This window comes from Catharus ustulatus, chromosome 18, assembly GCF_009819885.2.
Source record: "Catharus ustulatus isolate bCatUst1 chromosome 18, bCatUst1.pri.v2, whole genome shotgun sequence".
NCBI classification, from domain to species: domain Eukaryota; kingdom Metazoa; phylum Chordata; class Aves; order Passeriformes; family Turdidae; genus Catharus; species Catharus ustulatus.
The window spans coordinates 6,890,138-6,907,750 of NC_046238.1; the positions used below are offsets into that span (position 1 = coordinate 6,890,138).

Here is a 17,613-nt window from a genome sequence, read left to right on the forward strand (position 1 = left end):
GGTGCTTCTGCTCCTTTCCCTCGTGGTGGTGACACAGCCCTGCAAATGGCTGTGCTTAGGCTACAGCTACTCCCCCTTGGGCAGCTCAAATTTACATTTCAGGTGGTTGGTGAAAGAGCTGTTGCCCTGAGCACTGTGGGACACAACAGGTCCTGCACCAGCAGTCCCTGCAGAGCTCCAGCCACACTTGCTACAGCTGAAGAGACAGGAAAGAAAGACAGACCAAGTATTTTATTCAAAATTTTTAAAAAGTTAATAGACAAAAACTGATAAATTATTCTCATTGCATCAATGAGAGATACATCATGATGGGTTCCTCTTGCCCTCCACACCGTACACTACACAAGTCAGCTCCCTACCACTCCCTGTTCCTTGAATGTATCCTGATGTAGCAGCAGTTCATTATCAAGTCTTTAAATCGTCTTCTTCATAGGTTGTGTGTCCTGATTATGCTTCATACAGCTCTGACGGAAGTTCAGCATCTCATCCAGATCCTTACTGATCAGAGAATCTTCAAACACATTAGCTATGTCTGCTGTCCTACAGTCTGTTCTCTCTCTCCAAGGCAGACAATGCACATGGTGAAATTTCCCAAGCCTCCACCTAGTAACTGAACCAAGTTTCTACATCGATTCTGGTGCCCAGCAAGCTTCAGCGTGCTTCTGAGCCATCCCCCCCCACAAGCCCAGCAGTGTCAGAGCTGTATGAAGGAGGCACTTGGAGCATTCTGCCCAATGCCTGTCTTACACACTTGCCCTAGACAAGCTGTCCCATGGCCACCTACTTACCATTCTGGCAACAGCAGTTTCCAGTGCTGCAGGACCTCTGACCTGCAGCATCACTACCCTGAACTCAGTGGTGGTATTGCTCTACTCTGAAAGTAAGGTATCAACAAATACAAATCAATGGGAAAGAGCACTCAAAAAAACTGGAAGTACTTTGAGAAGACCACTGCTTTCCTTTTCTCCCATCTTACTGCTACAGTCTCATCCCTAAAGCTCTCTCCAGACCATGTTTTGGTTAAAGGCTTCACAAGACTGAAAAATATTCTTAACATCTTAAAGGACATCCTGAGGATGGTGAAACACTTAATATAAGCAGCAGTTAGTTCTAGCACCACAGCTCTGAGGCAAATGGTTTTTTACCCTCTTTCTTTCATGCTCATAACCTCCAGGCACGTGGAGCTTTTTTGGGGGCAGAGGGGAACAATGACACAATATCAACATACACACTCAACAGCTTACAAAACTGAAGCTTTATCCCTTTGTCCTTAAGACAGCAGAATACCCTGTTTGTCACTTCTGCAGGAGCTGGAACAAGCTGGCTCACCTTTTGTTTTAGCTGCAGTGTGATACAAGGCTGTTCCCACACCAATCGCTTTCCTGCACAAGAAAAATACCCACAGGAGCAAGCTTTGGTTAGAGAAATTCACAGTGGGGTGGGGGAAAAGTCAGTGCTCTTGCAACTGCTGAGCAGACATTCAACCTGTATTCCACAGCTCAGCTTTGAGTTTTGGGGAATACTTAAGGACTGGACATGTTCAGGCTTACAATGGTTTCTTCTTTTCTGGAGTGAAAGGCAGATATGAATATGAAGGAGGGATGGGGCTAAAGGACATTTTAAGACAGCATCACACCCCAATGTAATAAAAATCTAGTGGTACTGTAGCAGAATGTGCTAGTGCAAAGAGACTGGAGGCAGCTCCTGGACAGCCATCCATCCATTTGGCTCACTCAGGTGCGTGTGATTTTGTCTGGAGGCATGAAACCTGTGTCACCCAGCGTTCGAAGCGCCACTCTGCCGTTGGGACGTATCACCAGGTGAGTGATGCTGCCGTTGTTGAGAGACAGGCGCAGCCAACCTTCTGGGGGGAACTGCAGTGCTCTGGTGACAAAAACACATAGATTAGTAATTCCTGAACAGTTAGATTAACAAGCCCTCACAGCATCACCTTGTGGCCCAGATAAGGGGGGGAAGGAGGGGGAAAATTGAAATCAGTGGGCATTGTGCAGTGTATACCAATGGCCCCATCAGCCTTGGAAAAAAGCCTTTCCTTGTGGAAGTGCTATAAAACCATAGCATTGGTAACTGGATCGTGGCCAAGAGTGCACTTGGCTAACAGGGTCCAGCAGATGGGTATGATTACTGCTGACAGGATTAGTTCAAGTGGACAGAAGGCAGCAGCTCAAATGCAGTGCCAGGAGTGCTCTGAGCAGCCCCGTCACAAACAGGGCAGGGCCTGGCCCAGGCTCCAGCACCACAACCCCTGTGCAGGTGGCACAGGGCAGAGCTGGCTCAGCCCCCAAGGGCTGCCTCAGCAGGGACCAGGGGGATGTGGCAGTGACTGTCACACTCCATTTCAGCCACACCCCCACAGCAGAGGCAGCAACACAGGATTCCCCACAGTGGCCTGCAGGTGCCTAGGGAAGAAATCCACCAAACTACTTTCCACAGGCTACACCATTCCCCAGAAAGGACAAGGAAAAAGTAACTTATGCTTTCCACAGAAACACAGTATCACAGCTGGCCTGCAGCCCTTCTGAATTTCCTAACCCAACAGCCTCAGGAGCTCCATCAATTGCATTAAACAGCTGCAAAAAACACCATGCTGCCTCAAACAGCTTTTGCCTCTGATACTGAGGAATAACTTGGTTTTGGCTCTTAAAACAGTCTTGTAGAAAACCCAAGAAATTAAGTATCAGCTACAGCCAAGCTAGATTTGAAGGAAATATTACATGGATTGTGTTCAATTGTGCTATCAGATTGCCTGGAATCAAAGGAACAGAAGAGACATTAAAACGAAGAGCAAAGCAAAGAGAAAATGTAAGTATTTCAGAAAAAGCCTTGGCAGGAACAACATGGTATTTTTTAGCACAGTAAAGAATATTCTGTTTTCCTGATCGATAATTTCAAGTACAGCAATTTTTGAAAGAGCCCACAGAGCAGACAGGCCAGCATTTACCTAGCTCAGCTAAATAAAGCTAACTGAAACTGTTGTAGGTATTGATCAGATTAAAGTTTAATCACATCTGTCCTGCTCACGACAAATTATCTTACAGACAGTGCTTTGTTGATGGGGAAGAGGAATAAAACAGACTCAGCTGACTGGATACAGACAGGCAAAGATCCAGAACTGTTTTCTCCTTGATGTTATTGGAAAGATCCACTCTCCCCTTAATCCAATATTGGATGTTACTGCAAAAACACACTAATGCAACTTGAGCATAACTCAAAACTATCCATTAGTAAAGAATTCCCCAAACTGCATCAATCTTTAAATATGCAAGCTCAAATTCATGTCACCTCAAAGAGATGCATCCAGTAATGCACCTATTTATAATCTCTTCCAACAGGCACGACCCTCAGGTTTGTGGAAGCAGAAGCACATAGTAAAGTAACTGTCCAGATGTACAAAAAGGGTTCGGTTTCACTGGTTTAGCCATTTTTGCTTTAGAATTAGAATGAAAGTGTTCTAATTTTCAAATGTACCTTGATGAAGCTGCAGAAGGCACTGATTTCCAACCCCTTCCAAGCAGTGAAATGAACACTGTCCTCCCTCAGTGGTGCCAAAGGCAGCCGTGTCTGACCCTCCCCGCAGCCCCCGGCGCGCAGGGCAGCGCGTACCTGCACACGATGTAGCGGATGACGTTGGCGTGGCACACGAAGATCTCGTAGCTGTCCTCCTCCTGCTTGGCATCAGCTCTGTGAATGAAGTTCCGAAAAGCAGCCTCGATCCGAGCTCCATCTTCGTAATACTGCTGGAGGCACCGAGGTCACAGTTACAGCCAGCTCACAGCTGCCCTGAGCCTGCATCCCTGGGGCCTCGTCTCCTCAAGAGCTCCTGCGTACTGGGGTTGGGGCTCAACTAATGCTCAAGGACTGCAGGCTATTTTAACTGTTCTGCACACTTATTGAGGAGGAGGAAAGAATGAAATGATCTAAGGGCTGTGGTAACAAACATCAGCTCAGACACTGCAAGTTATTGCTACTGTCCATACAGAGTATACTGAAAAAAACCCCAAACCATAAACAAAACTTTAAAGAAAAATTACCACAGCTTCTGGTTTCCAGTGGGAGACTGGAGGGTCTGGTTCTATAGGTGCTCCCTCTCTCAGCAGATCAGTACTGATTTTTTTAACTCCTGAAATATTAGATACACATTCAGAAAGGAGTTGTTCACATGCCATTACAAACAGCCCCACAACTCTACAATCAATACTTTTTTCAGTCTTTCTTTGAGGAAGGTTTACTCTTCATCCTAAAGTCCATTTCAGTCAACACACTTCTGCCAAGGGATGTGACTCTCTCCAACAGAACTGCTTTGCCATCAGCAAGACAACTTACTCCAACTGAACAGAACAGCAAGCTGTTTTCCCTGTCTGTTACACTTTGAAAAAGTATATTTGAATTTTTAAAGATAACAAGGAAACAAGCAGAATTGCAGCTGTAGGTTTCTTTATAAATACAGACATTCAAACAGGGCTGGGAAATGGCTAAATAACATCTCAACTTTAAGAACAAGCTTAGAATTCTACTGGAAGCAGTTTTAATGATCAGAAGACAATGAAAAATTAAGGGAAGTCTCTTACCTGGGAGATGTTTGCTTATAATTTCAGTTGTTTCAGTTGCTCTAGTCATGGAGGAGTGGATAATCTGATCAAATTTTAATCCCAAACTTGCCAGCCTCCGTCCTGTCAGTTCAGCCTGCTCTCGACCTTAAAAAGCACATTCATGATACAAACTGGTGACACTCCCATTAGCATCCCAGCAAACTACCAAGACAGTTGTCCAGCAGGCATAAAAGATCTGCATCAATGTCAGGCTTTTTCCTTTCAAAAAGCAACTGGAAAACATTTTCAGAGTCATTACTCATGCCAAGCTTATTGGTTGGACAATTTCAAGTCATACTTCCATCAACAGGAAAAAAATTGTTTGTTTCAATTAGAAAAAAAAACAAAAATCAAAACTTATTCAGCAACTTTCACTGAAGTACTCAGTATGGAAGCAACAATCCCCCTCAGGCCTGACACTGTGTTGTTGTTCATAAAGGCAGCACCAGCTTGGCACAGTTCACAGCACTGGGCAGCCTCAGGAAGGTTCATCCCACCTTTCAGGCAGGCAGGTGAAAACACAACAGACAGGTTAAGTCACTTAAGGCACAGGATGAGACAGGATTAACATTATACTTCATTACCAGTTTACGACAGCACTGAGGCCTGCAATTAGCATTTCACTCCTGTTTGCACACCAGTAATTGAGATGTAGGTGGAAAAAAAAGTCCACAGTAATAATGCTTCCCTCTCTGAAAACAGTGTTGGCACATATATAATCAAGGAAGTGTTCACTGCTTTAAAGGACATAATTAAAAGTAATACTAATTAGCATTTGAGACCTAGTCACAGGATCAGTGAATTAACACAAAGGTTATCCTCATTTCATGGAAGTGATTAGCAGTACTCCCAGAAACAGTGACAGCAGCAAAAGTGCAATGTATTTAATTATAAACACTCCAGCTGAAAGTCAGAGGCATTCTCTTTTTAATAAATCAGCAGATTAAATTAAGAAAAACACAAGAAAAATCCAGTGAATGAAGTTTAAAAGCCTCAGCCCTGAGGAACTACATCAGCTGGCACAAAAATTTGCTCAAGCAACCTTAACCTTAACTCTCTAAATCACATCTTAATGTTTGGATCAAAACTGAAGAAAACAAAAAGCAAACTAATTCATGACATCTTTCTGCCAGAAAGGAATACAGCAATAGACTACAGTTTGGCAGCAAGACCCAGAACAGTGCTGAGTTAGACCTGTACTCATCAGGTGAAAAATAACCTGCTCAAAATGCAAAGTATGATGCTGCTAGTGACACCTACCCAGTGGGGTCAGAGTTCTGTCTTTATCAGCCCGGCCTTCCAAATTATACTGGGAATGACGGATGAGGAATATGTGCCTGGTGGCTTTCGCTTTGCAGTGATCTAAGCGAGAGGCAAGCTCTTCTTCCCCTGTTTCTTCATTCTTCTTTTTGAGGTTGATAAGAGCCAGTGGTTCACGTCTAAACAAAGACATTTAAAGAGTCATTTTTAGATAAGGGAGACTTAAGAGGCAGGGAAATTTTACAGGTATATAGTCTTGCCTTAATTCCAGACATAATTGAAGAACTAAAACTGACAATTTAGCCACTTGTGTCATGAAACTGATTCAAAGCTTTGTGTGAAAAGTAAAAATAAATGCCTGCATGAAAAAAGAAAGTTAATGTCAGGGGTTAAAAGGTGTAACTTGACATAGGTAAATTTGCCATTTAGTGCCAGCCACCTGAATTAATTCTTGGGAAATAAAAGCAATGAGCAACAGAAAAAACTTGTAGGGTATAACGGTAAGGGTTTTGACAAGAAAAACTGATCAGGAAGGATACCCAGGAAAAGAGGAAAAGGTGTTGACTGACCAGTAAAGAAAGAAAATGCTCTATATCTAAAAGACCTTGTGATAGCACCTACAAAATTTGCACTTTATCAATCACATTTACATCAAACGACTAAACAATCACCCCCCCAACAACATCCTAGAAAGACTCCATCCTTCTGCAGTGCACATTGAGAATTATTTTCTGCTTTTAACTAGGTCACATCAGGTCTCTCCAGTAATTTTTTTTTTCTTTTTCAGCCTGGAGTGTTTCATTTATCCTTTCATCTTTCTCAGCACGCTCTCCCCTCATGCCACTTTAATTTCTCTTCCACTTGTCACAGTGCACACGAGCACCCTGCTCTGCACATCACCCAGACAGCTGACCCAGTTGCTCCTGAGGACATGGGGATCTTCCCCTCTCTGCTATCACAGGCTCAGTGCTACAGATCTCCCACACCAGCACTAACCCTGCCCAAACCTTCCCCCACCTTAGTCTGGGCCCCTCTCTGCACTGATCCTCCCTCCCATTAATACAAATCCTTTTTCATGTCACTCCACCTCAGAGTGTATTTTATTCATACCACACCTCATTTCTTCCATTATTAAACTTGTTTATGTGATTATATTAATGAAAAATAATTTTTATTCAGTTCGGAACAAAGTAATTTGTTCACAGAAAATTGCTGCTTCCCATACCTATTTCTCACAGCAAGACTGGCTGTGCCTCCATTTTGCTTTACTGAACACATGATTTCCATTAGACAATGAGACTCTACACATTCCTCAAGCTGTTAAAGTTCAGCAAGGCATTAAAAATGAAACAATAGTCCAGTAACAAGAAGTTCTATTGCTATTTCACAGGATACTTTTGATTGACTGGAAGCTATACTGCTGGCAAGATACAATAGGAAAAAAAAATCAATTGAAGCACATTTGTAAAGCAGCAAGGGGAATAACTCATCTGGTGTCTGCCATGAAGTATTCCACATGAATGAAACCAGATCTGTCTTCTCTGAGAACTGAGCTGCACAATTCCTGTGCAAGTGGCAGAGACCAACATTCCAAGTGTGATACCCTATCAGGCCAATAACAAGTTGGGTATTTGCGTTTGTTTGTTTCAAACTTGAAAAGCCCTTGGTTGTTAAAAATATTGTAGTATCTGGTTATCTGCTCAAGACTTGACTTTCTAAACATTCCCTGCCCCAAAGAGCAGTAGTCAGATATTCTGTGTATTTAGAAGCCATTTAAAAACTATGCATATTAAGTGCTTCTGCCAACAACATCCAAAAATCAAGATTAAGATTTCAAGCAGGCACAACCTAAGCCACAGCACACCCACTGGTAGACCACAAGGAGCAGAAAACAAATTGATCTGGGGTAATATATGCATGCCACTGCCAGTGTTTGCACACTGTGACGAATGGTGATTTGCTATCCTGAGTCGCTAGGAAGTATTATCTGGCCATGTTTGGTCAGGCAATGACGACAGCTCTGTAACTTACAGCACAAGCTCTACTTCCTGTATTGGTTCAAAAAAAAATACTTGAGACTGAAAGCACTTGAGAACCCTTGATGAAAACCAACCATTTAGCAGAATCAGGAAGGCCTGGAGCTGCTGTTAGAACAAGCAGCTTTAGTACCTCCCTCAGTATAATTGTGTAACCAGCTATAACCTTATTTAATAAAGGTATTATTTTTATCACCAGGGTGTACATAGACCTATTTGCATGAGCACTTGATCCTCTAGCCTCTCAGAAATCAAAGCGATGCATTATACAATAAAAATCTGTTAGTGCTTAGGTTTGGATTTACTACGATTAAACTGGAGCCTGGCATAAGTCTCCCCTGGCAGATAATTCTACCAGACTGAACCTAAACGAGCCAAAGCTCCATGCAGATATCTGCACATTCTAATTAAAGATTCAGAAAAAAAATGTGGTCAGCCCTTGCGTGAATGCATTTGAACGCTGCAGACTGCCTTGACAAGGACTGGAGCCCGGGCAGCCTCAGGAGCAGCAGGCCCAGGGCTGCACGTGAGAGCGCTTGGATCCAACGGGAGCCGCTGCCGAGCTGAAAAACCCTGCTGCAGACTACAGCAACATCGGGAAATGGCTTAAAAAAAAAAAAAAAAGACACGCTTCTGCCCAGTGCTTACATTTACCACAAGCCTGAGGCTTAGCAGTCTCCCTGGCTGAGAGCACCAGAATCAAGGGATCTGCACAGGGTAGGTCTCGGAGCTGTGTGAACAAAACCCAGTCCTGGCACACCCCTCAAGAGCCCTCGAGTGCTTCAGCGTTCCACGGGGGGTCACGCACTTGAGCAGGATTCTGCTCTGAGCAGCTCACCACGCGGAATTTCCCTGGGAAACGAGTCCTGGTCCCCGCCTCGCCTCGGGGCAGCTCCCGCGGGGACCCGGGGCCTCCCGACCCCCGAGGGGCCCTGCCCCACCCCGAGCGGCTCCGGAGGGGGGTCCAGGGCAGAACCACCGCCCCCGAACCCCCGGCCCCTCACCACAGCCGCGACCTCCCCGGGCGAGGGGCGGCCCCACCGCAGCCCGGCCGCGCCCACCTGTCCCAGTTGCTGTCCCAGTAGCTGCCGGTGCTGGCGGGTCTCTCGATCCAGCCGGCGGCCGGCGGGCAGGAGGCGGTGGGCGGCAGCAGCAGCAAGCCGGGCGGCGCGGCGGAGGGCACGGCGGAGCCCCCCGGACGCGGCTCGCTATCGCCACCGCCGCGGGCCGGCTGCTTGCCCACGACGACGGCGGAGAGCAGGACGGAGCCGCCCGCCAGCCCGCAGGCGGCGAGCGCCAGGGCGCGGCGGACCGACATGGCGGGGCGGCCGCGGGCCCCTCACCGGCGAGCCCGCCCCGCGCCGCCCGCCCCGCCCCGGACGGAGCGCGGTGCGGAGCAAGATTCCTCCGCCAACGGGGAGCACAGGGCTGCGCGGACCCCTCCGACCCCTCGGCCCTCACAGACCCTCACAGAGCCGGCCCGGCCCCTCTCCCGCAGCCGCGGTGCCCGCGGAGCTGCGCCCGCTGCAGGCCGGGCTCGGGGGCTGGTCCTGCCTGGCCGCTCCCAAACCGGCTCCCGCCCCAGCCGGGTCACCCTGTGGGGCTGGCAGGGGATCCCCGCCAGCCCTGCCTGGTTTAATCGCTTGATGCGGTGACCAATCCTTCAGGGTGGAAAAGACCTGTACGTTGAGTCCAACCACTAACCCGTGCCAAGTCCATCATATTTAATTATAAGCCCTGAGCCTTATCATTGTGTCCAGCTGCTCCTCAGTACAACAAAGACCAGGAGTTACTGGAGAGGGTCCGGCAGAGGCCACAAAGATGATGAGGGGTCTGAGCAGCTCTTAGGAGGGCAGACTGTGGGAGCTGGGCCTGTTTAGTCTGAAGGGAAGGGTCTTTCACTGGTGCCCAGTGATGGGATGGCCTTAAACTGAAATACAACAAGTTTTGCCTCAGCACGAGGAAGAATTTCTTTACGTTGAGGATGGCAGAGCACTGGAACAGCTGCCCAGGGTGGTCTCCTGTGGAGACATTCCAAACCCACCTGTTCTCGGTGACCCTGCTTGGGCTGGGGGGTTGGACTGGATGATCTCCAGAGGTCCCTTCCAACCCCAGCAATTCTGTGATTCTGTCACACAGGAATCAATCTCTTACAGGCAGCACTGGGTCCCTGGCACTGGAAACCAAGAACCTGCATTTTGGGAAATAAAGGTGGTTACCAGCCAGGTGCCGAGCTGGCAGCACCTGCCCGGGCATTCTGTCCCAGCTCTTGTGCCTCTGGCCTCTGCTCCCCTCTTCACATGGAGACTCCCTTCAGAAGCCAGAGCTTGTTACAGCTCCACACATTGCTTGTGCAGGAGAAAAACACGGTGGAACTGGAATGTTAGTTACTTGTAGATGGCCAATGGTGCAGTCTTAACCTCACAAGGGAGAGAGAATCAGAACAGAGCCCTCTTTTCCCGACCTGACATCCCAAATTCAGCACTGGTTTCTACCTGTCAGATTCAGTAGTTTGCAAATGGTGACAGAACTGCAGATGAATATGGACCTTGGGATGCCAGCAGATTCTACAGATTCCATTATCCAGCCTGTGCTTATTTAATTATGCATTCTTACCACTCCTGTCCACCTGTTCAAGCTCAACTCCATACCCACATTCCCCACACCACAAATTCTATAATACTATTTCTGTTTTTCCACTAACATGCCAGCTGGGCAGACAGTTTCCAACTGCCAGATTTCAAGCAGTGTGAGTGACTCTGGAGCCACTGAGGCTGTCTGTGCTGAGCACACAGATGTGTTCCCCTGAGCCCCGGAGTTACCAGGCTCAGCCTTCTGCAGCACTGGCAGCAGGGGTACAAGGATGCTGTGCCTGGCAAAAAGAAAGTGATCTTTCTGTTAAAGTTAAGGATTTCCCAGCAGAGTGTCTTTCCCCTGTCCACCACTCTGTGTCTCTGTCTCACACACATGCGGTGCAGAGGAGACATCTGACTGGAGCAGAGCTCCTTTGGCTCTGGGGCATTCCACAGACCAACTGTGGCTCCCAGGGGTCACATAAGTAAATCAGACCCTGATGAAAATCTGCTACACACCCTGCTTTATCCTTCTTGCCTGCTCATTCTCTGTATTTAAGATACTCAGCTTTCTGATTCTTCTTATATAGCTTTAAAATGTTAATTTTATTATTTTCCTAAATTTTAACTTATTATATAGGCAGGTGCATGTATTTATACTGCATATGTTCTTTCTTACCAAGAACCCAGAAGAAAAAACTTCACATCCATTTCCTCCTAAAGTAGCACAGTTCCTTTTTCCCAGGTCTCACTCCCAAAGTCACACAAATGCTTTCTAAATATTTTCTTCCATAATGTCTTTTCTCTTTTATCCCTAGTAATACTTATTCTCCATTAGATGCTCCCACTTGTTTCCTATCTCTTCCTCTCCAGCCTGCCCTCTAACTTGAATCCCATTTGACCTCCAGCATCTCACAAAAGAACTGAAAATCTGCACCAGACACCATCACTCACTTGGGGACAGAGACAGGGTGAAGCTGGATCAGACAAATAAAACAATTCCTGATAAATCTCTTAGTAGCTTGAACTGAATTCTAAAATCATATGGTTGAAATTTCAGTGCTATTTGAGGTGAGTTGCTTGCACAAGTAGCTGCCATTTGAGGTCAAAATCCCAGTAACAAACACAGACAAGTTTCTGGAGTGCATGGCAGTGTCACCAAATGCACCAGGGCTGAGCTCTGCTCACCACCAGGAAAGTTTCAGACTGTTGTTAAACAATAGTAAAATTGTTTCCCCAGCACTATAAAAGTATTGCTGAACATCTGGGCAATCTCATTATGCTAGAAAATGAAAATGGATAATATTGATTGTTTGCCTCAGTGCTGCATTTTGGCTGCCATTCTTCTGCACAAACCCTTCACCATCAGGAATCTCCTGTGCCTGTGCTCCATTCTGCAGTTTATTTTTGCTTGGACTAGGTACCAATACACTTAGACAATTTATGTTCAAAAGTCTTTTGAAATGACCTTAGATTTTCCTCAGTATGTCCAAAAATGTTATTTTTAATTAGATTATTTTTACCACTTTTTAAAACTCACAATTCAATTGGGTTAAAAAAAAACCTCCAAAAATAATTTGTTGAAAGTTACCATTAGCTTGAATATACAGTGCTGTGTTCCATCAGTAACTACCCAGCTTCTTGCTCTTTGTTCTTTTTATACGTATTTATATTGCTGCTATTGTAATCCAGTTTTATTGTGTTGTATTTCATCTGTAAGCAGAAAATCCATGTAAGAGGATAACAACCTACTGATGCCCACTAATGGAATTATTCTGTTAGCGAAAACAGTAAATGCTTGTGCTACTGATGCCATAGGTGCAATCCTCAGGGATGATTCCCAGGGGCTTATCCCATTTCTGTGTTTGATGCAGAGATACATTCAAGGAGGATGCCCAAGGTTAGGGCAGCCTCTGAACTGTGCTGTGACCAGCAAAGAGAAGAGAAGTCAAAAAGCCAGCAAAAGGTTGGCAGAAAGGTCAGCACAGGCAGGGCCCAACAAATGGTTTCCCCTGGCAGGCAGAAAAATCCTGTGGCAAAAGCAGCCCCACAGAAGCCCTCGGGGTTAACTTCACCAGGAATACAAACAACTCCTCTCTGGATGAGACTTGGATCAGCCCAGGGATGAGTCAGTGTTTGGATGTTTTACCATTAGCTTCAGGGAGAGCAAGGGCAGCTCTCTAGCCTACAACTGGCAAGCAAAGTTTATGAACTTTCAGACTTTTTTTTTTTTTTTTAAGACAAAACACAGTAATAAAAGAACATTTGAAAGAAGGAAAATGTGGTTTTTAAAAGCCTCTTCCAAGACCTCAAAAATTTTTACTCACCATGTATCACCTTCCCAATGTAAAAAAAAAAGTAAATTTATTCTTAAAAGAGCAACAGAGAGAGAAAAAAAAGTTAACATTATGTCATTTGAACCACATGTATTCAGACATACACAGTGGACTTGCTGCTGGCCTTCTTAAAGGAAATACTGATGTCATCCTGGCCTGCTTCAGACCTGCAACATTTAAATTAAACACTAAACTTTTGGGTTATAAAATGATGCTACTTAAGCTCACGTATTTTTTTTTTTTAATGGAGCAAGAGAGAATATTGGTTTTAAGCAATTTGGTTAATATGATTTGATCAGTTAAAAGAAAAAAGATTTTGAAGAAGATGCTGGCCCTGACTGTGTCTGACTGCATCGCTGAAGGGTAACCAGGACAAATACTGTGTTGGTTAAATACAGCACAAAATTCAGAGAGATTGTGGCATGAAAGAAACTATATATATATATATTATAGCAGTGATTCAGATCTTGAATTTAATCTAGGTGGTGAGAATCACCTACTAGAGGATTCTTCAGATTTCCTTTAACCAGAAAAAAAATGAGAAGCTTATTTAAGATGAAAGACTTGTCCTCTTCCCCAGGCACACTCTCTACAAGCATATTTAAAAGCAGGCTTTGCCTTATCTAAAGCATACAAAGTCTTTATATCTTGAATGATTAATCTATTTCTTAATTTTCCTCTCACAGTCACCATCTTTCTAACTAAAGTAGATTGAAAGAATTTTTTTTTTAGTAACAGTGGGCATCACTGTTAAACTGAAGTATCTCAAATACACCTATAGGGAACTGCTCTTGTTTCCTGGGATTGAATCTCTTTCCCTACTCCTTTAGTAAGGAGTGAGTGAGTGAGCCTCTTTAGTACACTGGGACTGAGATATGACAAAAAAAGAAAAAGTCTCCTTGCCAGGTCTTGTACTTCTTAAACTGTCCCCAAATGCTGAGACAGTGACAGGAAGGACAGTTCTAGGACCAAGGCCTGTCTTCAGTCTATTGGCATGGGAAGATTACCTCTGACAGAAAGCATAAAAAAAAGAGTTTCTACAGAGGATGGAAATGTAGAAAATTCCCTCAGATGTGACGGTGTTACCTGCCAGATGTTTGTGTGCTCTAGAATCACATGGGGTGTGCCTTGAATGCTACAGGGAACTGGAGATTTCTGGAAATGGCTGTCACCCCATCATGTGCAGGGATTATTTCCAGCCTTAGGTGTCTCACAGTTTGTTACTGACAAGTCCTTCTCAGTACCTTTGCTTTCAGTCATCTAAAGCCAGAAGTTTTCACTCTACCAAACACATTCAGATGCAGATCAAGACACACCAGAAATGTAATTGTGAAAGACCTATAAAAAAAGTCATTTCTGAACTGGAAAACCAGTTTTATTAACAGTCTCTGGCCCTTTCATTAAGTAAACACTTCAGTTCTGTCCCTGAAGTCACAGTCATGAAACTAAGGGTTTACAACAGCCGTACTAACACTGCATTATCTAATGTAACGCTCTAATAAATGATGATGTATCCTCCCAGAAGGGTTTAATTTGAAACAGATGGTCTAAAGAATGGAAACATAAGCAAAGTATTTCACTGTAATCATTCTCCAGGAAACAAAGGGGATTTGATATTATTGCCTCAAGGACCACCTGCCCCCCCAATGTTTTTGTCTAAGATAACAGTAAACTTTGATTTTGCTAATGAAGCACAGGTGCTGCTGATAGCTCCCAACAATGAAACAACTCAGGCATTTCTCCTAATCCTGATTAGCAAGTGAGAATGTGCTTTTGCAATAGCACATGCTGCTTTTGCAAAGTTCAACTGATCTCCCTTTGCACCATTTCCCTTTATTTTTCTGTTTTAAAAATAAAAATAAATTGTTGTTATGGTCTTGACATTGTTAGCTTCTATTGCATTTGATAGTAACTGTCACCACTGAGCATTTAATATTTAGGCACTGCAGTCTGTAAACCCCGCACTGCATTTAAGTGCCCTTGCAAACCACTAAAAAACCTGCTCTGCAAAATTCCCTTAGCAGGAAGGAGAGTGCTCTGCCTGCAGAACCATCTGAGACACCGTGATGCACATAATTACACACTTTAGGAGCTTTCGAGTTCTAAGGATCCTTTTAATGCTTTACAAGAAATACAAAGGCAAAATTCTAGTTCCCTCAAATATCCTTTCCTATCTCTCTGCCAGGGGCTGTTTTAGATATCCTCTGCTTTACTTCAAAAAAACCACTCTAGGGATGAGCTTGGCACAGGCTGTCTAAAACCCCCCGATTCTTTTTTTGGCAACAGCATTTAAATGCAGTGTTTTCACATACAGCCTGCATTGAGGATGTGTAGGCAAAACCCTGGGATGAAACAGTTTTGGGTAAGCAATGCTAACTCCAGGTCTGGAGAGCCTGGGAGATACTCAGCCACACAGGTGATATTCTCTGCTGGAGACAGGGCAGAAATAGCAGCTGTGGCACTGATTTAGCCAGACGAGCTCTCCCAGCACCACCCCCCTTCAGAGAGAAACCAAGGCCCAGGCCAAGCCAGGCACTTGCTTACACTGCACCCACCTTTAAATACATGAATAATCTTTCTGAAGGCACTGGACCTTGCCGGTATTGTGCCTGTGTTTAAAAATCCCCACACTGTGCAGGGAAATTATGACCTTTGGAGAGACTCCATTTTTCAATTTCAAGCTTCTCTCTGCAATGCTGAAGACTATTTCTTCCCCTCACCTCTAATGAAAAACTCAGAAACCCCCAAAGCAATAATTTACTTGAGACTTCAGGAGCTTCAGGCTGTGAAAATCCCAAGCATTGTGAGACCAATCCAAATAGCTTGGAAGTAAGAAAAGTTAATGGGCTATTCAACTGTTTCAACACAGATGTGTGCTTAAGTGTCTCCTACACATTAGTCACACTATCTAGTAAGCTTGGTACAAAGCCAGGAGCTAAGACATCTTTAATATTAATTGCTATTCTCCTGACTCACTGTGTGACCACTTTTCTGTAGTACCTGGCTGAGAGCAGTGTCCTGGGTGCTGTGCAGAGTCTGTGTGAGCACTGTGACCTGCTGGGAGGAATTTCACACTGTCCTCACTGGATTTATACCTCTAGGGTGAATACCAGTGGAGGGGTGAATTTGTCCCAGTGACAGTATCTCTTGAATTAAAAAAGGGTGTAACAAACATCTACCTGACTGCTAGAACACAGAAAGAGCCTTGCCTCTGCTGACAGAGGTGATGAGCAGAGCACCAGACAGCACAGAGCTCTCCTGACAGTGTGGTTGTGAGCACTGCTTCCACATACGAGGAGTTAATGCAGTTCCTATGTCTGATCAGGATTTGTTTTTGCCTGAACACAAAATGCAGAGTCCAGGACTGAGGAAACAGAATTTAATCTCAGTCATGGCAGTCAGCACCTGGACTCTGTGGATGTATTCCAAGCTTCCATTACTCTGAGACTTCTCCTACAGCAGTACAACATAGCACACAAACTCCCAGTCTGAATCTCATAGCTAAGAGCAGCACATAATGATGTTATTTCACCTGAGAGGATTTTATAAAACAAATTTTCTCTCAACAATTAGAAAATCATGAGGAGTATCTTCTCATATTACAATACTCATTACTACACACGCCGTCTTTCTGTCTCATCCTCAACACTAATAAGCACAGGACCTAATTATCCACATTTATAAATAACTTTCCTCATCCTATCTCTGTCCAACAACGTTTTGGCAGGCATCCTCAGCAGAAGATTTGAAATTATGTCCCTGCCAAAAACTATTGCTGCTGATGAATCACAGCACACACAATTGAAAGGCTGTGGTTGTTTTTGTAAATATCTGGGCACGTACATATATATGTAAATGCATGTGTATATTTATGTGTGTGTGTGTAACAACTTGGAAATTGCTATAGGTATAGATCAGACAAAATGGCATTGTGGCTCTTCCTCTATTCCAAATTATGTTACTGAACGTATTCCATCAAATTTCACTAATGTATTCATGCATTTCCTAGGGAAATGTTAAGGACCCTCAGGTGAAAATCAGCCTGCTGCACTGAGCCAGTCTGAGCACCACATTAGTGTAAGTTATTCAAGTCACTAGTTGTAGGATTCAAGTGATGAATTTATCCTTAAGCATAGGATTAGGCAGTCATGGAGCATCCAAGGAACTCGGCCTCAAAAATCAAGTAATGTCAAGGCAGGCTAAGGAGAGCACTGCTTTCCCAACCCACGCAGGGGATTGCTAATAATAGGAGCAGAGTGTGTAATATATATTTATACATATAGAACTGAACCAAAAGCAGAGAGCACACCCCAAGTCTCTCATGCCCAAAAAGGACTCTTTCCATCATTTATATCCCAGGGCTGAAATGCAGTCCTGCAGCAGCCAGGGCTTCAGAGATTCTTAAACAGAAGCTGTATAAATATCCCTAGAATTGGAGCATATATAATAAAAAATATTATTCTCAAAAAGAAATGAAAACACTCATAGAGAATGATATTTAAAATGAGGGAGAAATAATCTAAATTTCTATGATACCCATCCATATGAAGGTTTTTACACATTTTTAAAAAATAGCTATTTTGCTCTTCAATATAAGTGGAAAGAATTATTTTTTGCCTTTACAGCTACATAAACTCATGCAACTTCTGTTTACACATGGACACACCTATTTTTTCCTATTCCTTAAATCAGGATGTGCTTTCCTGTGTTAAAGTCCCAGGAATTAATAATTTCCATCTTATTCCTGCTCCTTGAGTTAAAGACCATACTAGAAAAGGAATAATTTTGTGCACCAACA

The 17,613-nt window shown here is 44.2% G+C and overlaps 1 protein-coding gene across 2 annotated transcripts; it reads right to left on the reverse strand.

Moving 5' to 3' along the window:
• Positions 1–212: 212 nt before the first annotated feature.
• PGAM5 (PGAM family member 5, mitochondrial serine/threonine protein phosphatase) lies at positions 213–9,224 on the reverse strand. 2 transcript variants are annotated; one of them, XM_033076101.2, is made up of 6 exons: positions 8,968–9,224; positions 5,871–6,049; positions 4,590–4,715; positions 4,053–4,141; positions 3,625–3,755; positions 213–1,884 (listed from the first exon to the last, which is right to left on the reverse strand). In XM_033076101.2, the coding sequence occupies exons 1-6, from the start codon at positions 9,222–9,224 to the stop codon at positions 1,734–1,736; spliced, it is 933 nt and encodes a 310-aa protein (XP_032931992.1). In that variant the 3' UTR covers positions 213–1,733. The 2 variants fall into 2 exon arrangements, with proteins under 2 accessions (XP_032931992.1, XP_032931991.1); XM_033076100.1 differs by having other exon boundaries at positions 3,625–3,758.
• Between the last annotated feature and the right edge of the window lie 8,389 nt (positions 9,225–17,613).

Excerpts from the sequence above, each read along its gene's own strand:
- PGAM5 (XM_033076100.1), bottom strand. The coding sequence starts at position 9,224 with ATGTCGGTCCGCCGCGCCCTGGCGCTCGCCGCCTGCGGGCTGGCGGGC. Across the intron at positions 4,716-5,870 it reads CAGAACTCTGACCCCACTGG|GTCGAGAGCAGGCTGAACTG; the intron begins GTAGGTGTCACT and ends GTGCTTTTTAAG. Across the intron at positions 3,759-4,052 it reads ACTGGAAACCAGAAGCTGTG|CAGTATTACGAAGATGGAGC; the intron begins GTAATTTTTCTT and ends CGGTGCCTCCAG.